This window comes from Amblyomma americanum, chromosome 3, assembly GCF_052857255.1.
Source record: "Amblyomma americanum isolate KBUSLIRL-KWMA chromosome 3, ASM5285725v1, whole genome shotgun sequence".
NCBI lineage: Eukaryota > Metazoa > Arthropoda > Arachnida > Ixodida > Ixodidae > Amblyomma > Amblyomma americanum.
In genome coordinates, this window is record NC_135499.1 from 82,215,117 (window position 1) to 82,238,447 (window position 23,331).

At 47.6% G+C, this 23,331-nt stretch overlaps 1 protein-coding gene across 9 annotated transcripts in view; it reads right to left on the reverse strand.

The window, feature by feature from the left end:
• Nipped-A (Transcription-associated protein Nipped-A) overlaps positions 1–23,331 on the reverse strand; it is a 270,630-nt gene that overhangs the window by 148,242 nt on the left and 99,057 nt on the right. For all 9 annotated transcript variants that reach the window (XM_077657537.1, XM_077657536.1, XM_077657532.1 and 6 more), the window contains exons 31-35: positions 17,612–17,965; positions 15,066–15,481; positions 13,725–13,878; positions 6,231–6,704; positions 5,047–5,169 (exon numbers count right to left, since the gene is read on the reverse strand). In XM_077657537.1, the coding sequence (XP_077513663.1) occupies positions 5,047–5,169; positions 6,231–6,704; positions 13,725–13,878; positions 15,066–15,481; positions 17,612–17,965 (1,521 nt within the window). The remainder of the gene's footprint in view (positions 1–5,046; positions 5,170–6,230; positions 6,705–13,724; positions 13,879–15,065; positions 15,482–17,611; positions 17,966–23,331) is intronic.

The window sequence follows — 23,331 nt, forward strand, 5'->3', positions numbered from 1 at the left end:
CCTGTGACTGCCAAATGCATCCGCGTGAAAGCGGCAGAGATCGCGCGTGCCTCTAGACTCACGAGGGCGCAATTCAAAGGCTCGCCATCCTGGTTGCGGCGATTCATGAAGAGGAGGGCTTTGCTCTACGGCGCCGTACTTGCCTGTGCCAGAAACAAACACGCGGGCCGATTGGTGCGCGATATTGTTAAAAAATTTGCCGGGTGTACATACAAGCAGCATTTAAATGAAATTAAATACTGTCACCATTGTGCAACCTCTCGAGTCGCAATTGTTTCAAAGTAAGGATGTCTTTCGGTACTTTTCCCATTAAAAAAGATCTTTTTCATTTTTAGAATTGGTTAGTTAGGGGGTCGACCTATATTCCGGTCCGACCTATAGTCCGGTTTTTACGGTAATAAGAACTGCAAGGCGATATTTGAAAAAACCGAGGTACTGTACAGGCCCCGGGATCAGCGTACCAGAGAGATTATGGAAGCGTTTTTCACAAAGAAGAAAATTAGCGTGTGCATCAGCCAACACGCCGTCACATTATTTGACGCGGAGATACGGTTCTTGGACAATACCTGATGATTTGCCATGGGTCATGAAAAAAGGGTGCCCCGCGCTGTCTTTTCAGTTTTTAAGTTTGTTCCTTGTTTTGATTGCCTCATGTGACTGCTGACTTCGCCGTTTTTTCAGCCGCTTTTGTATGTGTTTCCTCCTGAATAAAATTTTAGTTGCGAGACAGCGCTTGTGTTGTGCACCTCTTCTTCGTCCGTCGTCTCTGTTTGCGCTGTATTTTTCCTTAAAAAAAAAATCTCAGTCAACACAGAGCATTTAGCAACAATCAAGCTATGGAAGAATAGAAAAAGCGATATAAGAACCACAAAACAATGGCAAAATAAGAAAGCAAGCAATGCAAATTAAATGGCGACAAATTATATTCATGCTAATAACAGCACTACAATAAGACTGAAAACTTTACCTTCATAGAAATGTGCAACACTGTTGACTAAATCTCTAAGCGATTAAAAAAAAATATACTGATGAGAGGGAGAGAGAGACAGACACTATATTACTACAACACATGTCCAAACCACATTTGTGATAAAGGTGGCGTTCAGGCTAAAAGAAATGGCCTTACATAGAAAGGCTGGCATCCTCAGTGAGCTGGCCCATAAAAGCCATATCATACATGCGCATGTCCACATCTGCACTCCTTCCACAGGCCACCACTGAACCAAACTTCATTCCCCCCCCCCCCCCCGACAGCTGCACCACTAGTGGCGTGCGCTGTCCCTCTAGCCAGAGTTTCGTGACCAGAAAAAAACACTGAAGGACTATGGTGTGACGTATTCAGAGAAGGTCACTGCCACAACCCATGGGAAGCTTCACCACATATCATCTCTGATTCAACACATGAACGTTTCGTCACCGCAGTTTTAGGAGCTGCATCAGCACCTCTCCATTGACGAGAATGGTAAAGTGCTAAGGTCGTTCTGGAATTTAACAGTACATGAGGGATAAAGTAATAAAATGGGGCTATAAATTGTGGGTTCTGGCAGATTCAAAAACCGGCTACACAGTTCAGTTCAGTGTATATACCAGAAAGCATGAAGCGCCCAGTGCACGGGGCTTGGCATTTGATGTTGTGACGCGGCTGTGTGAGAACTACATTGATCAGGAATACATAATTTTTTTTGGTCGACTTCTAGACTTCAACATTCTTGTTTGTCTATCTACAGTGCAAGCCACTTATAACTATATTGAGAAAACCGGAAAATCCACCCATTGTTATAACCGATTATCATTATTATGGACCGGCAAAAAAAAGCAAAAAGAACACACCTGCGTATTCTCCCATGCATGTAGGCATCGCCACTGGCGCTCCTGTCAAGGGCACACAGCGCCTTGGCACTCTGCCAGGTTTGCCCAGCGAGCCACCCCTACCCCCTCTGGAGCTCCCATCAAAAGATACAAGTCATGATGTTATCGGCGCACAGCTTCTTGGCGCGCTGCCAATGTCTGCACTGCAAACAGCGTGAACGCATCAAGAAAAGCTAGCACTTAAGGGGAGATGCTCCTTGAAAACACTTTTTCTTTAATATTGAACCTAAGGTTATGAAACTGTGGCCACGGATAGAGTTTTTAATGCTGATTCCAAATATGTATTTAGTTTCAGCATACATTTATTAGTTTTTATGTATAAGGGTCCACACAAGCCCAATATAGGGCGTTTTGTGCACACTTTTTTGATAATGAAATATATGTTTAGACCAGCTTGCAATAGCTCATTGTGTTGCTTTGGTAATGTAGTATGTTGAAATCTGCTTCAAATTTATTCATTTTAGCCCATAATTGTAAAAACAATTCAAGAACACCAAAGTGTATATTTTGGGCACCATGTGTCAACATTCTGAATTTTTTTCAAAAAATGTTGAAGAGATATTTTATAATCATATAGATAGCAACATTCTACACACTTTGAAGAGACTGTGTGCAAAATTTCATCCAAATCTGACTATTGAAAGTAGTTGAAATTTGTTGCACAAAACGTAAAAAATGCTGAGAACTACAAATGGAGAAAACTGCATTTGAAAGTTTCAAACATCTGTATTTTTCAGAAACTTCACTAAAGCACATGAAACTTTATAGAAAAATAGAGAAGTATTAAGCAAACACTGCAAATGGGTATGGCAGGCCAAGAATAGCACAAAATTGCGACAGCTGCTCGTGCCCGACGCCAATCGCGCGCGCAGCCACCACCAGTTTTACGTTGACGGCGAAGCTGTCGCGAGAGCTTCCACTCTGATAGTCCCGATTTTCGCTGGCGCCATCCGCAAATTCACTGGGCACAACGTGGCTCGAGGTGTGCACAGCCGAAAGCACCGATGCTGGGCACTCACTATTTTCACAGTGCAGCTCAAGAAAAGCTGAAAGCCCCTTTCGCTTTTCCGCCAGTTTGCGTACCGCAAGGGTACAGGTGTGACACGTAGGGCAAGTAGCGCCGCTTACCAGCACCGTAAGCGCACTAATTTCGCATATCGCAGCACTCGCAGAATGTCGACCGCATGCTGCTTTATCTTCCTTTATGAGTCCAATCTTCACCTCCGAGGCGTCGATCTCATCCGAGTGCCCGTTGGCCTGGCTAGGACTAGCTGGCGTCGGGTGACTGCTTTTCCGTTGCCATTTTCTGGTGAGGTTTGCGACGGCATCCTCGGTACGGGTTGTTCGTCCGAGACTTTCGAGCTTGGAAATCGCGCTTTTGCGAGTTGTCCATCGCGAATGAACAAATGCTAAAAGGCCGCAGAGCTCGATCGAGACGCCATACTAGCCGTACAAAGCGAGAGCAAGAAAGGAAGGAGGTAGGCTTCGCCACAGCATCGCATCAGTCTGGGCCAATGGCGGCCTCGCTAGAGCACCACGTAATCAGTAGAGCCGCTGGAGCATGCGAGAAAAACGTGTTTTTCTTATTATTTTCGGCCAGATACGAAATTGCAAGAGGCGCTGTCTACGAGAAAAAGGCTTACTCAACCTCTCCCAGCAAACGGCAATGGCGGGCAACGCGCCGTTTTCGAGATGCAGGCGCTCGAAAGTTGACGATTTGCACGAAAAACCGCACTTTCTCGAGCCACCGTGGTTGAATAAAATAGACTTTTTACTAATTTCGCGATCGAATTTTGCCTTGATCTTATGGGAAGTTGTAGCTGAATGTCCAAAGATAATTTTACAGGCAAAAACTCAAAACTGAAAAATTACTCGGAAAACTCGCTTTTTCGACGCGCATCTCCCCTTAAAAAAAAAAGTAAATTCTCAACCATCTCAACCACGCGAAAGTAAGGGAAGGGGGTTGAAAGATAACACCTTGCGCTTAGTTGGCGCAACTTTTAACCGAGTTCATGAATGCATAAACGAGTGAAAAGTATACGTTCCAGCAAAGCAGCTTTGCACGGCGGCAGCCAAGCAAGCTCCTCCCTCCAGCGATTGTGATGACAACGCATGGCTCCCAATTCCCAAGGACCTAGGCAAAGCTCCACCACGGATTTAACCGCGCTGGTCCGTTTACAGAGTTTTTACGTCACTCGCTTCAAAGTATTTTATTTTTTCTGAAACTTTCAGGCAAATTTTGGTCATAAACATTTTCCGGGCGGACAGAATCCTATCGCTGCATCCGTTATTTCACCGATAATTGTATCATTGTGTACGACTGATTTTTAAATAAGGACAATGGGAGGACTGATAAATCTATAGAATTTAATCGTTACAGGCGATATACAGGAACTCACTTTTATGTGCCAGATTTTTAAAAATTCCTGTGGGAAAAATACTGGCCTAATCGAGAGCAAACACCGCTCACAAGGTAGAATATTATTATCTAAGTTGTTTGAGATCTAAATACACATCGGTACTTGCCTGTATTAGGCGGAATTAGCGAGAAACTGTTTTCGGCTATGAGTACAGTTTGCAGACGCGAGCCAGGCAGCCGGTCTCACAGGCTGCGCCATCCAATATATCGGCCAAATTGACCAATGTATCAACGAAAGATTAAAAGAGCATCATTATAATATCACAGGTGCTCCGATCATAGGCCACGTAGCAAAACACTGCAGAAACTGCAAAAATGATAATGATGAGGATGACATCGAAGATGCCTGCGAGCCATTGTACAAGTGCGTTGTGATACGTAGGAACCGCGACTCGCTGGCAAAGGAAATCATAGAAGCACAGATGATAGCAATGCTCCCAGAAGAATGCATTAGCACACTCTCTATATCGCTGTCAGAAAAAGAAAAAATGCTACCTTGGCTGCTAATGTTGACACGTGGGTGCTTTATTTTGAGATTTTTGTATACGTTTTGTTTCCGCTGCATGACTTGCGTGCATCACTTTCCAGCTGGCCAGATAATAAAGATTTCAGTTGCGAGTCACCACAGTGCTGTGTCCCTGCATGTGCCCTTCTTCTACGTCCCATTCGTTGCGCTGTAGTCATGGAATACTTTTCCCGTGGGCAAGAAAGTGTTGAAATGGCCGTGCACACATACTGCAGCTCCCCCACACACCCACCTGGCATGCCATGCGCAGCAGGAAGTTGACCAGGGCATCCGCATGGTGCTTCTCAATGGGACGGTCTGGCCTTGGGGCCGCCTGCCGTGCCCGGCCACTCTGATCCAGCAGGCGCCGACTCTCCTGCACATGCCCCATGAAGGGGTCACACATGAGCCCAAGTTGTTGCAGTCACTGATAGCAGCACTGAAGTGCATGATGTCGAAAACATGACAAACGTGCCTCGTAGTCATGTGCCCTTGCCCTTCCAAGCGCCATGGGCATGCTTTTGTAGCGATAGCTATATTACGGTAGCATTTCGAGCCTTCAGCGTGGCAGTGGCACGTGACCAGCCACATGGTGCGGAGCAACTGCTACTGCCGGCGGCGCGGTGCACCGGCGAAACCGAGCTGCCAGAGCTGTGCGCATGCACCGCATCAGGTGGGACGAAGATGAAGGAACGCCCAGCGAAACGGAGCGGCGAAAGACTGACTTTGCAATTCAACTGAGGAAGTTGCACTCGGCCAGGTGTAGCTATCGCGTCACTCTATGTTTAACCAGAGCTAAACCACCGCCAATTTTTTTACTATGCCTGAACAGAGTAGAACTCCACTGTTACATTCCAAGGTGCTACATTTTCGCAGCTGTTACGTTTCCGTGAGCCCGTCCCGACTAAGCTGGGCATCTGTAGGCCTTTGGAAGCTATTCAATAATCCAGCTTTGGTTAGTTCAGACATCATAAAAAGGAATAGCACAACAGGCAAGGACAAAGAATGAGACAGAATTAATGAGAACTTTCCACCCTGACTGCAGTAATTAGCAAGTTTTTTTTATGGTTCCCTAAAATTCCAATTAACAAGTTTTTACTATACATAGCACCCACCAGACAGAGGGGTAAAACTTCTGCACAAAGATAATAAACCGAAGTCCGTCAAGAAACATATACAGGCTTACATAACACTGCCACATGCCCCAAAATGCACCTAATTACAGCCTCATCTAATTGCTGCATATTCTCACACATAGAGTCATGTCCAAAGACAAACGGGCCCAGGCATTTGTTGGATAGACCACTTTTCCAGAAAGTCTGCCAGAGTAAACTCGCTGCACTGCATTCCACTGGCCGCCTTGTGGTCACATACCACTTGAAGTTCAGATAAACACTGCATCAACGCAGCAAATGCTGCAGCTGCAGGCACACCCACCTCGGAGGTCTGTGGCTGCTGCTGCTGCTGTTGCTGCTGTGCCTGTGGCTGCTGCTGCTGCTGCTGCTGGGCCTGTGGTGTCTGCTGCTGCTGCTGCTGCTGCTGCTGCTGTTCCTCGCGGTTGCGCTGCATCTCCCACCGGATGACCACCTCGGCCAGGTCGACGGCCAGCTTCTTGTGCTCAATGTTGGCGTTGGGCGTGAAGCCCAGGCGCTGCACCGAGCTAACCATGTGCTGGATGAGGTGGTGGCGCACAGGGTAGTAGACACGGTAGTGGCGGTACAGCAGTTGCAGCATGTGCACCAGCTGTGCCAACGTGTGGCCCTCCTCCACAATGATCTTCTTGGTCCAGTGGGTGAGCATGGTGTTGCCATCCTCCATGCGAGCAGGCATGGCCGGCGTCAGGATCTCCAGGGCCTGCCGCACCACCGAGCGGGCCTCCACCGCATGCGCCTTCAGCAAGCTGTGGAACACCTGGGCACACATGAGGCGTCAACGCAGCGTCACTGCAAGCTCCCACAAAGCATGGGCAGGAAGGAGAACCCAAGCGGCAGCACGGTAGTCGCAAGGCCAACCTTCTAAGTCCAACACACTGTTTATTCCGTGCATTTTCCTGCCCTACCCCAATCAAAGAACTCCATCCCGAGGCACGGACTGCTGCGCTGGTCACACCACTTCCCCTCCTAAATTCTCAAGATGAGTTTCGCGACTATAACATGCTATGTTGTTCATACAACAGAGCATGCTATATCGCATGCTACAACATAGCATGCGACTTGCTATGTTGTTCATACAGTGGCATGGCTTCCAGTCGGGAATGCATCCGAATTAATCGGTGCGGGCCCGGCAGTGTCCTAACTGACAAGTGCCTGGCGCTATACACTTACATGGGCGTTGGCCAGGACAAAGTCAGCAGTCTGAATTATCCAGACTTCCAAATTAACATGGGTCGAATTAATGAGGTTTCACTGTAGTGGCTAATTTAAAAACACCAATCGGAAGGAAAAGACAGTACCAGAGAGAGAGAGAGGACAGCGAGGTGAACTACAGAGGAAGTGATAGCGAGAGAGGACTGGTGAGAGCTACGTACACTATAAAATGTAAAAAAGTTGTCCAGGCACTGTTCTTAGTATAACTGTCCACGATCGACCAACGCACGTATTTACAAGAACATAAAAATACTGTGTACACAAAATCACGCACATGCACCGTCCTGTCACTAATTAATCGTGCACATGACACACCGTAGCTGGGGTGGGGTGCCTGCCTACACATTATTATCCAAGTAGCACACGCGCATTGTTCAAGTCATCACTCCTCGTAGTACTACCTGGCGATGAACAAGCGGGATGTCAGAGGAAGCAAAGTCCCCTTCCCTTCTTGGATGCCATAACTGCCAGGTATTGCATGTCAGAAGTGATAGGAAACTGATGCCACCAGTCAGACCAACATAGGGGGGCTGAGACACCAACCCAAACTGCATGAATCTCACGGAGAATACAGTAATCCCTCGTTACAACGAAGTCAGCGGGACGGCGAAAAAATTCGTTATAAGCGATAATTCAGTATAATCGACCAGCCGAGAAAATCTAAAGCTGTCGAGCTTTAATTGCGCCGCAACTCGAGGAAGTCAAAATACAATGTATTCAGTGAAGCAAAACTTTATTCAGGTGCAAAAAAGGCAGTGAGCTTTGGCTGTTTCAAGTTCAATTACTAGGTGCGTCCAACCCGTCCTCTAATCTGACCAAGCATTGCACGCGGCCGCGGTCGCTGCCTATGCATTCAACGATCGGGGAATTTCAAATCGCGAAGGCAGTGGCCGCTTTCATGGGGGGGGGTGTCACGGAAATGCCGCGGCTCGAGACTGAGGTTGTGTTTGTTGTGCTCAAAAAACGATTAGCCGCTCATTTTGGGCAGACAGCGCAATAGTTTTGCAGTAGGGGCTTCACATGATTACTCGGCAGTTTTTTTTTCCCCCGAGGTGTGCAGCTGTGAACTTTGCAACTGAGTTTATCGGCGAGAGTTTTTCAGCGCACCATTGTCGACAACACTGTGCTAATTCTACAGTTCAAGTGTCAGTGTTTGCACAGCATCGTGTCCGCGCCGTTGAAAGATGTCTAGGAACAAAATTCAATGACCCTACCGCGCATTTAGACCGTTTGTCTGGTTGGATGGCGCAAATCGAGCATGACTGGCTCGAGAAAATCGCTGGGGAAACACCGTGGTTGCGTTGACCCACCATGTTGACAGCCTGCGTCACCGCTGGCAAGGCTCGGATTTTTCGTGTTTTCGGCAAGTTATCGGTCGATTTGCACCGTGAGAAGTGCAACAAAGCTAGGGGCGGTGTTTTATTGCAATGCAGGCCGATTATGACGAGCGGCAAGCAAATTTCTAGACCAGCTTCTCCAAAGTCGTCCCGATTTGTTAACGTAGCTCCTCGCGTCGAACACGGCAAAGGGCATGTGACCAGGCAGCAGCTCGACAACACCGTTGTTCACGCTTGCAAGCGTGACCTGCGGGTCGCCTCGTTTTAAGTGAAAACTCTCAAGAATGACGTTGTTCGCGTGCTTTCGAGACTTTCGTCTGCTTTGGCCGATGTGAAACGATGTGACAACTACAGCAGCCAGGGAGCAGCTCAGACCGTTGCTGAAAGCTGACTTCGCTCGCAACTCACAAGCGTGAATGGGCTCATAATCGGAGGGACACTTCTTTTGTGCTTTCCGGCACGTTTCAGTGCCAGATATGTTCTTTAGAGCAGCAAAATTTTGCTCACAGAGCGCACCCCATGGAATGCTATGGTGCAAGTCTGCCCGCAGTCTTTTGGCCACTTTCCGATTTTCCGACATCGCAAAGCGTCATGAAAATTTTATTTTCGTTTGCATTCTATCACGGGGGACACCAGCGATGCAGTTAATTGCGACTGATTTGGGTGCGCTTTCGTTCGCATTCGCTGTAAATAGATGGGGGCACTCGGCACTCACTTGGTACTCGTTACTAGGCAAGTCATCGGTCGTAGGTTTGGTACCTTCGTGGCCTGTTCTGTGCCTGCATGAGACTAATTCGTCGGCGGTATTAATTTGACACTGCATGCAGAAAAGGGTCGCTGCGGCAGCGTCGACGCCTCCACTTGCCACTTCGCTCTAAGCGGGTCAAGCTCGTCATATGGTTCGAGTAATGCGGCTTAAATTGCATGCGTTTCGGTCAGGACCGGAAGAAATTTCGAATAAAGCGATATTTCGAGTAAAGCGATTTTGTTATAACAAGAGATTACTGTACATTCCACTATACAAGCTGCCGCATCCATGGACTTTTTCCAAAACCGGACACCACTCCAAGCATCAACGAAGCAATCAACAAGTACACTGGCTACCATAGTAGAGACACCAGCTGTCATCATGACCGAAGAGCCAACACCACGAAGGAGTCCGACTTTGCAGTTCTCGATGTAGATATATGGAAGGCTGGCTAAAGCATTCTCTATGCATGCCTGAATTTAAACAATGGGCTAGTTCAAACTAGCTCGAGCATGTCTACTTTTTTCTTTCATGCTAAGGTTAACCTTCTGTTACATGAACCTGAATTAAGAGCCAAAAGTCCCTTGTTTACTAAAGATGAGGCCACATACATGACTATGCCTTGGCAAGCTTTCGAAAGCCCTCTCCACAAGTAAAGGCAACAAATTCATTTCCAGAAGCAAGGCCAGCCGACAGGTAAAAGTACATGTATCTCCATCAATAAAGAAGTGCAGCGACTGCAACAGTTTTGAAAAATAAGCCAGCCAGATGAAAAAAACAACAACAAAAAACAGCAATGCTTGCAAGATAACCAAGGCGCTAGTGCCCGTGGGAAAGGAAACTTATTTTCTTTTGCATCAACGTGATAGACGAGGTGCTAACACAATTACCGCATATACTCGCGTAATGAACCTATTTTTTTTCCAGAAAAGTTGACATCAGTTTGGGGGGAGGGTTCATTATGCGGGAAAAAAAGTTTCAGAAGATATTTTTGGAAGGCTCGATATTTCGTATCATGCATCCGTCTGTCCTTCTGTCATCAACAAACGCACGCAGTCAGATGCGTTCGGGCCGCTGGTGTTTAGCATCGTTCACTTCGATGCGGTCTGGATAATTTTGCGGTTGCCGGCGACACCAGCCAATCAATCACGTCGAGATTATGCGAACATGCTGAACACCGGCCCTGAAGGTCAGGTGCGCGTTTTTTAGGCGAGGTTAAAAAAAAGACTGTGTCTTAGCTTACAGCACACAACGTCTTGGCACTCTGCCAAATTCACCGAGCGCACCGCACCGAGCACACCGAATATTCTACGTTAACGTCCACCGTGCTTCAATGTGGTGGAGCGAGCCACGTCTAGCGCCACTGCCCGTACAGGAATGTCGGTCTTGACGATTTCTTCGTCGATGCTCCATGACCAGGAGTTGGAGAGCGACCAAGACCCGGCCAATAGCGCCGGGAGGTCGGAGATTACCTGCACCAAGTGGAATACACGCAAAGGCGTCCAACCGCAGTCACCCTCAGTGCCAAGCAAGTGCTTCGCGTTACAGCACACACCGCTACAACAGCGTTGTGACCCTCAGGGGAAAATAGAAAGAGCAAGCTGACCAATCTCCTCCGTCAGAGATAAGCAGCAATGCTCCTAATATATTCCGTACTGGGTGTGGCTCCACAATCCTCATGTGAGCGCGCTTCCAATGCACACCACTGCTATCGTGGGCCACGGCCTCCAAACGAACAGAGCTGTCCAGAATTTCTTGCAAGGCAAGGTCGACGTGCACATCCATCAGATTCTTCCTACAGCGTCGACTTGACAACCAGGAATTTCCGTCTCTTCGACCCACTGAAGAAGCACCTGGGTGGTAGGCAATTCACAAGCGATAGAGAAGTTCAGCAGGCCAACATGATGTGGCTTCGAGGACTTGACGCAGATATCTTCAATGCCAGCACCAATGCCTTGGTGTAGTGTTGAAAGAAATGTCTTGACAAGCATTATGATAAAAACTAATGCGCACTTGTGGCATACAAGTGTGCATCATACTAATCTGCCTGTGGAATAAAAAACGTATATGCAAGCTCTTATGTTAATTTCTGTATTACCCCCTTAGTTGCTATTAGATTTGACTTACGCTAGACTTTTGCAGCTCAATGTGTTGGAATTTTCGCAAGATTCACAAATTTTGAATTTACCTATGCATCTTCCCTCATCGTCAAATGTCTTCATGGCTCAAAAAGGTGTTGAGCATAGTTTTATATATGTGTTCTTCCACTTGCATACCTGCCAATGTCAAAATTCAAGAGGTCATGGTGGGAGGGGGCATGCACGTGCAACATGAAGTGCATGTGTCCAGGGGTAGAATTTGCTGACTTGGAGTGACTCTGAAATACAAAACTTGGCTCACTTCAGAAATTTTTTGCAGGAGATTGTCTGAACGCACTTTTAAAAGTTGTGGAACCTCATTAAGTGAAGTTTTGGACAAAATTGGACAAAAACAGAGGAGAAAAACAGAAAGAGTGCCCAGCCAGATGCAATCATTGCTACTTTGTCAAGTTATGACCCAGTAGCCTCTCGTCTTTTTTTTTTTCCGCACCCCCGTTTCACACGAGGTACTAACAACAGAAAGAGACAAGAGCTGATTAGTTCACAAGGTTCACAAGTAGTCATGACAGCCCACAGCGGACAAGGTTCTTCCATACTGTTAAAGACAATGCATGCAACAACATGGGCTGCCCACGAGCACTGCCCTCTTTGACCCATGTCCTAACTTGTGCAACTGGGCCACACATTTCTTCATTCTCAAAATGAGCAGGACTCTAAAATAGATGCCTGCCTTGCAGAGTGCATGCATAACCTCGCCAATTTCAATGATGCTTATCTTCAGCAGCACAGTGGCATTGCAGGCCATGCAATGCAACGTACCCGTTACTTAGAGTGACGACACACAACAGTTCTGGGCGGCCATCGTGCCTTCGGATTCAAACCCTCCCTACCTGCCTTTCACTTTCTTCCAAAATGTCCCAAAATTGAAAGGAAAATGGCAAACAGCCCAGAAATGTGCCGTAAAACCTCACAGAAATTCATTAAGCCAGCAGAAAATTTTACACGGCAGCTCCCACACTGAAAGACCAGAGCCAGAAACGCTCCATTTACTGTAAAACCTCGTTGATACATTCCTGGCTCATAAAATTTCCTGGTTTGTACACTGAAAATCGCAGATATCGAAAATATATTCCACAGTTACACTATATTTCTTCCAGTTAATATAATACCGGATAACATGATTTCCTGGCCATGTTTAAAATTTCAACAAATTGTAGACGTATAATACTTTTATTGATCAGTCGCACATATGCAATCATACACATGGGTCCCACACGAGGGCATGCGACATGAAGAGCTGAAATGCAGCGGAAAACACATGCCATGGTGGCTTTTCTGCAGTGCCTAGTTGCACTCAGGCGAACACTCAACAACAACAACAAAAATAAAAACGCGCTAGCATTTGAAAGAGCTGTTTTTGCGGGGACGCAACATAATGAGGAGAAACACAGAGGTTTCTTCACGGTGCATAATGGCAAGGGGGCGAAGCATCTATAATCTAAAGTGATGTGCGTGCATACGAGTGGACGGGGTCTGGGAAACACACCAAAAAAAAGCAGAACTGCTGCGACAGTCAGCCGCCACAGTGGCTTCCCAGCGATACTGAGTGCAAAGGGGCAAAGCATCCGCAATTGGCGAGGAAGAGATTTTGGTAACTTTCGTCATTGCCGTTGGCAGACAGGAGGCATTAGGAAATTCCTACCACGCTTAAGAAAGTGCAAATGCGGACTGAATTCTGTGAGCACTAGAAAAGGATCTGTTCAGATCTTGTGACAGGCAATCAACATTTTTATGAAGTGGAATTGTCAATAAACATCTTTGTACCTCAATCAACAGTTAAATTTTTCAGAATCGGGTGGTTTGGATCATACGTTTTCCAAGATATTAGTTTTTTACGAATACTTTTTTTTTTAAAACATATCAACGAGGTTTTACTGCATTTCGAAAAACAGAACTTTCAGACTTTGCATCTTTAAAAAAATCAGTCCCAAAGGAGAGCTGCCAGCGTGTCACGAAAGCATGAATCATGCTCCCAAAAACAAAACAACACGCTTCCTGCAACACGTTGCGCGCTGCCTGCTAGGCGTCAATAGTCCTAGCTTGCTTCGCATCGATGCTGCAGCTATTAGAAGGAGGCTAACCTTATTACCAGTGCACTACAAATAGAAAAACATTTCAGTAAAATTAAGGCGCACTTAGTTCCCCCCTTCGGTAGCGAAGCACGCGAGGCGAAGGCCGCCGTTAGGCTTCGGTCAGTTCGGTTGGTTTCACTGCCCGATGCTGACTGGCTTTTCCATGCGACACCGCTGTCGCATGGAAAATGAGTACAAGAGACCAATGGCTGCTCCCAGGCCCAACATTCACATCTTCCGTCTGCTCACCTGCAGCACGATGCGCTTGTGGATGGCAAATTTGGCAATGATGTGAGCCAGCAGAAGGTGGCCGTGGTACTTGGTGGCCGGGTCCACACAGTTCTTGCCCAACAGGCAGGGCCAGGCAAAGGTCATGAGCCGCCGCAGCTTGATGCCCTGTCGCCTGCAATAGCAAAGACAGCAGAGTCACACAAGGACGATTTGCAAGAGAGTGGGGAGGGAAGCGGAGTTGCGAGGAGGGGCGGGAGGGTGATGTTGGAAGGCGCGTTGGCGGGGAAAGGGTAGCTCGCTCGAGAGCGGCACGAAACGGGGCTGGCAGTTCGCCTGCGATGAGGCTCGGGAAAACATGCCGCGCGCCGGGCACACAAACGGGGTCGGAGGAAGGTTATCTCGCATCGCGGCGCCGGGTTTACGCCGTCCGTTCGCTGTAACCGATCAGCAGTGCTTAATGACGTTCGTTATATGTGTGATTTTGTGCCATTGAAACAATGTATATTTTGACAGTCGTGCAGGTCTTGTTCATTATAAGCTAAAGTTCGTCTTAAGTGGGGCCGTTATATGTGGGCTCGACTGTAATGCCCTCTCGAATAGCAAGAGGCAGGCTACACAGCACTACACAGGTGACTAAAGGCACGTTTATACTCCGACGTCCTCAGCGAGCGGGCAAGCGCCTGTGGTGGTCAGTCATGTCACGTTGGCAACGCTGCGCCAGGCGTAAATTTCGCCCTCCTACAGTCCAACCGCTCCGATGCAGCGCAACGGCTGTGCCAGGAGAAGCGCATGAGCAGATGATGCGCAGAACGCTCGACGCGCCATATGTAGTAGATTCGCAAAGCAGCACAACCCCAACAAGAGGAGGAACCGGTGTGGTAAGGCCGGCGAAGGCTAGCCAGCGAATACTGGCGCTCTCAGAACGAAATAGACACCATGTCGCCGCCAGTGTTAGTCGGGGGGTGCGCCAAAGCCGCCGAACACGTTGGCATTTAAGCGCCGTTGAAGTGTAGAGGGTATGAAAGTATGAATTATCTGAGTTTGAATTATCATGAATCTACTGTAGCTAGAAGTAGCGATCTACGCACTTGTCTTTCATCTGCGTCCAACAACTTTTTGAGCTTCATCTTTTTCTCCCTTGGTCCAGTTTGTGACAAACTGAATTAATTAGCTAACAGGATTGGCTAGAAGGCTTAGTCTTGTCCTGACAGCTTCTGTGAGCTCACTGCAAACTTTTGCCTGGTCGCAGAGCGATTCAGTCTGGACTGCATACGGCTCCCCTCCATCCTGCACACAGCCGAGCCAAACACATAGGTATGTGCCCGGCAGAGGAGAGCAGAGGAGAAAGACGAGACGCACTTGTTGGCAGCATCGTGGATGTGGGGTGAGGCCTGCTCCACGAGAAGGCAGGAGAACTGCAGCAGCAGGATGCGCACGGCGTCTGAAGTGCCGAACGGGTTCTCGGGGTCAATGACACGGTTGATGAAGACAGAGATGACGTTGTCAGGCGAGTCCCGCTCAGGCTGCGGGGGTCCTCCGATGAGAGCCTCGCCTTCGCCACGCTCAAAGGAAGCTGCAAAGGCTGGGATGAGGAGCTGCTGTAGCACTTTGGCCAGCAGTGGCTGTGGGAAGGCAGGGTCCCCGAAGGCCTCCACAAAGCGGAAGAAAGCCGCTCGCTTCCACTCAACCGTCTGGCCCTTGGCTGCCCACGAGTCCAGGAACTCCCGCAGGAAGCCAAAGTCCGGCAGGAAGCGCCCCGTGAATGCACGCAGCAGCTGACAGGGAACAAACGCAACGGCAGAGAAGGCAAACAGTTATTCCCCACACCTCGACCATGAAAGCACTGGGGATGCCCTGAGAATCACTGAATGCAAGCATAAAGCACAGTGATACAATGGCACAAGCATCCAAAAGCAAAAAGATAAGTTATGCAACCACTTATGACAATGTAATGAACTTGCTTTACAATCATGCGGTAAGGGCCCAGTACAGGTCACTGGACTCTGGGACAGCAGTTTCGGGGGGACCGCAGAAAGGGGGCACGGTGCGCGGGCAGCTCTGGGCAGTGTGGGAAGTGTGCGGCAAGTTGGATGAGAAGTGGGATGTGTTGGATGTGTGTGTCTGTTGAGGCTGATTACTGTGTGACCAGATGCAAGCTGTAACCACATGCAAATACCACGTGAGAAGGAGATGTGACCTAACAATGCAAAAAAAGATGCATGAATTCAAGAAATAGTGCACCTGTTCATCAATTCGTGAAGATACTACACAAGCCCACCTCACTTGTAACATTTCTTCAAAAAAAATGTTCAATAAATATCCAGAATATAGTTTAATTTTCAATCTGGAATATTCTATTCGTTCACAAAACCAAAAAAGGGCAGATACACTAGGCTGCCGCAGTTATACTTTTAATGGGACCATGGAAAGAAAACGCACCAGCTGGGAAATGTAGTAGCCGAACAGAGCGCGCAAGATAACTGCGTATCAATGCCTGCTGCTTTTTCAATTTCTTGCAAGTGCAACATGCTTCACTGGAATTAGCAAGGCTCTGCGGCTCTTACCATCGTTTTGCATGTTTCAGAGCATCCAAAATGCCCTGTATTGGAGACACAGTTACAGGTCATTAATTAAAACTCCCTAATGACCCACAAAACAACTGACAGAACCACTTGCATTGCAGTAAATTTACTTGGTGAAAGACTGGGCAATAGTCACCTGGGTTTGAGATGAGCATAGCGCGACAATGACTATTTCTCACTTTTCCATCAATGGTTTATTGCGAGGATACTGTCAGGAGCACTCAAGCTGAAATGGCTCCAAAATGGTATAGCCCTCCCCGGCATCCTTTTCGGTGCGATGCAGTGGCAGCAACTACCGCTCACAAACGGTTCCATCGCATCTGAGGAGGCTTCATTGCACAAACAGCGAACAGCACGTGATGAGCACCAAGTTTCAGTGCAGTGGAAGAATGAAAAAACTGTGTGGATGGATGGAAACGAGGTAAACACTGAGCTAAACCTGGTAGGCTTGGCTGCCACACAGCTGACAGCTGCCGCTGCCATGGCTGGCGCAGAAATGAGAAGCAGAATGTAAGCAGTCAAACTATACGTGCTAGGGCTGTGCAAATATTCAAAACTTGGAATAGTTTGAAGATAGTAGTGTTTTTTACTACTGGATTTCTTTAAGCTATACTTCAACTATATTATCTGGACAGTCTAAACATTAAAAAATTATGAATTTCCTGTTCATCTAAATATGCGTAAACTGCTGGCAAACCCTGTCAAATTTTCAGCTGAAGGTTTGGCAAGTGATCAAATATTCAAATATCACACTCTCTAGCAAAAAGTCAGCGTGTAATTTTTTTAGAACAATAAAAACGGATAATTTCACTATACAATTGCTTCCCAATCACAGCCTACTGTATTTTCTCTTCACTTTTGTTAGTTCAAACTTTGATCAATTTGAACTGCATTGGTGTCCTCATGCATTTCAGATTAATGAGCTTTTACTGTATAGGGTACACTCTTGCACTAAACTACTGAGAATATATAAGCTGGTAAATCTTGCACATGAGTATTTTTACCTCAAGCCACATGTAATGCGACGTTATTTTTAAAGCTCCGTAACGATGCTGAACTACTCATGCAACTTTCCTTGCCCACACTGTAGTGTACCATTTAGCATCATCCGGCCAAGTATGAAATCAGCTCCATCCATTTGCACCCCTTGAGAGCCTTCATCTCTACAACTCTTCTAGCAGTGAAAAAATTAACACTAAACTATGCCTGCACATTGCCCATTTTTAGCTTAGCCTACCTTTCCACTATGCATGCCTTACATGCTACACTGCTTATAAAACCTGCCTGCTGAACTCGACCCCTGGCTGCCCACTTCCCCCGCACCTGGAACAGGAGCTCGATCTCGTGGGGGCGCTGCTGCACAACGGCCAGCAAGCAGCGGCACAGCAGCTTGGGCTCGCGCCACTGGGCCAGGCCGCCAGCACCCGCCTGGAAGGCATCCGACACCCAGACGGAGCGTAGGCGCTGCACCAGTGCAGGGCGCTCAGCCAGAAACTGGGGCTCACGTCTCGCCACCGCTGCCACCAGCCGCACAGCCAGCCGCTGCAGCTCGGGTCCCTCGTCCAGCAGCTGCGCCAGGCGGTCCACACAACCCGCAGTGCGCTGCAGCGCCGCCCGGAACGTGGCCCCGTCCCGCAGCAGGTGTTCAAGAAAACGGTTCAGCTGCTCATCCTGCACCTGCAAAGTAAGGGCATTCAGCATCACACCTTTGCATGGGACCACAGTGCAATGATGCCTACAACTGGGCATTTCCTATCAGGTGAGCCGAGAGCCAGATAACACCAGGTAAGAGTATATGAGCAAACAGAGGCATATACAGGTCTGCACAGAGCCTACTCACAGAAGCAACATTAGAAGACCACAAGGTAGTCAAAATGTCTGCGCACACACAGTGCCATGAACAAAATACCTTTTAGAAAAAACTAGCATCAATAAAAATCCAGTAAATCCTCGCTAATTCAAACTCATATATTTTGAAATACCCTAGCTGACCTATTTTCCGGACTTGGCAGAACACAGAAAAAGGTACAAATATTCCAACAGTCCAAAAAACCTGCGAACTTCGAAAAAAAGCTGGCTTGAAAACAGCGAGTTTCACCTTTCCCCACATTGCACTCACAAGTGATATAATGACTTAGTGCATGCACTGCATTTTTCTGCACCACAACTCATGTCACAAATACAGCGAACCATGCCACAAACCAGTTCTGCGCAGGCCTGCCGCAAACACGGCCCTCGCCTGACACGCGAGGTGAGGCCAATCCATTTACTCAACAACTGCCACGAATATTGGTAGAAGGAACTCGCGTTCCCCAACACTTCTGCCAGGCCTCTCATCACCAAGGCTCATCAAGAGCCTGAGCCCTGTTAACACGATTGTATGCCCAGGATCTCCCATCTTCCTTGTGCACTGCCTCAAGAGGAGCGTGCCATTAATCACAGTGGCAAAAATGACGTATTGAAATTGCCATGCCTATCCAAGCCAATCCATTCCGAGTGAATCAGTTTCAACTGAAGATGGCACCTTTCACGGCAGTGATGACGGCTGCTTATGGCAGAGATGTGTGCTTGTATCAATGTTACGTCGGAAAATAGACCTACAGGGTTCAAAATATTGATCATGAATATATACATGTTCCAATGAGGTGCGTAAAGGTTCCTCAATAAGGTTCAAAATATCGCACAAGCCTAAATTATCAGAGTCCAAAAATTCGGTCGGCCATGCAATGTCTAATATTTATTTTTGTCTCCCACAATAACCTCATATAGTTACATGGTCATATAGTTCCTTGGCCATATAGTTAATTGGTCATATAGTTACTGCTTGTCTGCGGGTTGTTATTTAGAAAGGTTCTGTTGTGACAAAATTTGGACATCTCAATATCTGGCCAGTGAAAACTCGATAGACAATCAACCAGCAGTTCGCATGGCCTGGACACCATGCCGTGAACCATATCACAAAGAAACGAGCAAAATCACGATACAGTACAACTCCGCTGTTAAAATTTTCATGGAACCACAAAAAAACAACGTACTAGCCAGAAGACGTAGTAGCCGGGAAGTATGCTTGAAAAAAAATGTACATCGTTGTCTGCAGTCTTCTATAGTGTGTAGCACTTCTAGCCGTAATCACGGATTTCGTTGATGTCCGTCCGAGGCCGCTATCTCTCTCTCTCGCCACGAACTTGAAGCGCAAAAAAGAAGGTGGCGACGCGCGCATCACGCAGCGCAATGAGCAGGCAGTGCAGCTGCACACCTGCAGCCAATGAGAGAGCGGCGTGTATCCCAGTTGCGATTGTTGCAGCCGTCACCGGGCAGTGCTGTACAGTTCTACAAGCACATGTTACTCCAAACTGTCGCCCGTGCGCCCTCAACTTCAGCCTCTCGCCCCTCGCATCATTCACCCCTCAGCCTTCACGGACAGCAGACGTGTACGCATGGTGCTCCCTAGACCTCAGCTCCGTGCCGCTAGCTGCACCTTGTGCATGAGAACCTTTAATACCAAAGCATAACAAAAAGTAAAAATTAGGGGTGTGCGAATATTCGTATTCGGGAAATTGATATTCGAGAATTTCGGAATATTCCAAAATTCTCGAATACTCGCCAGCGTTCGTATACTGCGCAGACTTTCATAAATTCCACTGTATACTGCGCAGACTCTCATAAATTCCACTATGGCAAAACCACAATATCTAGGCAAATTAGCCGATTATCGAGTTAAAAATTCTAGGAAAACAGTACGGAAGTCCTATCCCTTTCCTTCTCCATCGTTTATCACGCGGACCGACCGCATCCCGACGCCGCAACGCTTCACCTCGTGAGATTTTCCGCAAGTGGGCTTTCCCACATATCACACGCGCTGTCAACAAAAACAAGACGGCCGACGGCCCGCATCGAACAATCGCAACGTGAAATGGCGCTTTTTTTTATCCTTCCGTAATACGTTACATATTTAATGCCCACATCCGAAGAATGCGCCCTGTCGCCTTCATAACTCTCCGAGCGTGAACTCTGCCATCCCGTTTTGTAAACTACGCCATGCGGGAAAGCCTACTTGCAGGAGCCTCCTGAAGGGGCGCGTCGAGTTGTCACAATCGGGCAAGCGATTCTGTAAAAATCTCGCCTATTGCATGGTGCATTGTAATCTGCACACCTCTTTAGTGGGCATAACGAGAGGCGTGACAACAATCGGAAGGCCCTTGTTGCTATAGGTAAAAAAAAAAAAAAAACCTGGCCGTGTAGTTTCGGTTTCTAAGCTTCGCCGCTGCCCCGCGGCAACTGCAACTGTCGGCCCGCGCGTTCGCGGTACTCCAATCCCAGCTCCGCGCGGCTTTCGGACGCCGACTGGCGCGTCGCAGGTTATTTCCTTTTCCTTTTTAGAAACGGTCTCGCCATTCCGACGCTAGAGTGTGTTCCCCGGCCCCTGGCTTGCATTTGTGTTGTTCTTCCAGCACTCCAAAACGGGCGTCTCGTCACGGGCTTACAGGTGTTAGCGTGATGAAGCCCCCCTCATAAGGCCTTACTGCATCTTCGCATTTTCGGCAGGATAATTTTTTTTCCAAAAGAGGGGGGGGGGGGGGGGGGTGCATGGCTAATTTTATAAACCGAGGCCTTCGGATGAACCGGGCATTTCTTCTGGTCCCTTGAACTCGAAATGAATGAGGTTTTACTAGTCATCATGTTATTTTTTGCTGCCAGTCTTGTCATTTTATGCTTTTGTTTTGCATGACCTCATTATAGTTTGGATACTGTTATGCTGTCCAATCAAGTAGTATACATTTCTGTGCACATCATGTTTTTTTACATGGTACTGAGGCAGTCTAGTTTTGTTTATTTCAGTTGCAAAGGCCATACACTATTTTGAAAAATATATGAGCAGCAGTGTTTGCTTGTTCATCTTTTCTGAATTTATTTTTTGTGCTGACCAGATATTCGATATTCGAAGCCATTTTTTCTTCATATTCGTATTCGACTCGAATTCGAAAATTTCAGTATTCGCACACCCCTAGTAAAAATGCATAGAAAAGTATATATAGCAGGTGTAAGCAGTGCTAGCGCACCTACTTTGCATTTTATATGCAAATCGGCTGTAATTTTTTTTTTTTCTTAAACAGAGTAAGGGCAGCATGCTTCCCTGGAATTGGCAAAGCCTTGTGGCTCTCGCGATTGTTTGCATGCACAGGATGTCCCAAACACCCTGCAATGGCTCCCTGCCTGCCCAAGCAGCTGTTGGTGGGAGGGAGGCAACAGCAAACAAAAAAGCAGGCAAGCAGAGCAGCCGAAGTTTTGGCCCACATGCGCACTACTCCATTGTTTTCATGGCACCCACTTTTATCCTACACAGTTTGGATCCGCTTAAATTTGTATATTAGAAGATGTACTACCTCAGTGGAAAGAAACGCGAACAGCCCGGCGCCAACACACCCCGCTGTTTCAATTTATTTTCACCGCACTTTTACTTCGGTGATAGCAAAAAGACCCTAGACTCGTCCATGATACATTTTAGGACGATTAACGTCTTTTTCGTACCACCCAGTAAAACCGCGATGAAAATAAATTCCAACAGCGGGGTGTGTTGGCGCCGGGCTGTTCGCGTTTCTTTCCATCGGGGTAGTACCTTCAAATGACAATAAATTGAATCTGAATTGAATCATCATCCACAGAAGGTGGAACCAGCGAAAATGGATGCAGGAAAAGAAATAGGAGGCACACGCACAACACTGCTGGACTTGCAACTGATTTATTCTGATGAAGAAACCAACATTTAAATGCTTTTCCTGCACAAGTGCACACTCCAAACAAGGTGATTGAAAGAATTTATGGAAATAAAGACAGACTCCTTTTCAGTGATAAAAACTGAAGGGTCACTTATGCACTGAAGGGTGACTTATGCATGTCTGCTTGTTTTTTGTGATTAAAAACACTTCCAGCAGCTCAAGTCTTGATTTCACCTGGCCTAAAATACTGGCGTGGTGAAACAAACTAGCCCAGCAATTTATATTTTTGAACAATCATCATCTATTGGAACCTAGAAACAGTGTTTTTAGCCTGGAAGCGACAAGACAAAAAGAACGACAGAAGCATGCCTCTCAACCAATCAGCGCAACAGCGCCTCATAAAGCGCTTCCTGCGCAGCGTTTGCGTGGCATAGTTTCGTTTTTGTGCTTTTGGACGTTCACGACTGTGCTGCAGCAGCGAGTGATGGATCTGCGCCAACAGCCACCACAAGATTCCCGCTCATAAGCATACTCAGCGTCAGCAGTGCGGGCTCAATACTCCGGAAGCCTCCAAACAAGCGGCAGTCAACCGCCAATGAGTCTAGAGTGCCACTCTGGCTGGTCTGCCCCAGTCATTTCGTGTGTGCTAAACATAGGCACCACGATATCGCACCGAACAGCTGAAAATTTTGCCTCTCTGCAGCTGCCACGCCTGTATCACCCATTGCGAACATCGAACTTGCGGCCCGGCGCGTAGTTGTTCATTTCGTCGACATAAAGAATAACAGCCATCTTGAATGTAGCCGTGAACGAGCGCCGGATGCTTACCGGACCCGGAGCACAAATGACGATTAACGAAGCACTACATTAAAAACTTGTAAAACGTGGCCGGTAGTCGTGAAATGCTTCAGAGCCAAAGAGAAACTACGCGTGAGCAGCGTCGGCTCTTCCTTCAGCTACCAACACTCCCCGCAACCGCTGCCACGATTGGAACAGCACCTTCCATTACCTATCGTCACTCCCATGAGCACCAAGTGCACAACTGAAAAACAAAAACTTGAAGGACGCTTAACCTTCTCCTTTAAGAGTTGAACACGGTACTGTAATTGAGCCGCCGCCGCATATCAGCAGCCGCAATCTACAGTCACCTGTGTGTGTGTGTGTGTGGGGGGGGGGTGCTGGTTTGCTGCCCATCAACAGCCGCCATCAGCCACCGAGCACAGGTAGGAGGTGCCGGTTCTGTGCGTTAACATAGCAGCTGCCTAAGGCCAGCACTAAGAGCGATGTGACAGGGCCACGCAGCAAAACAGCAACCATTCCATAGCA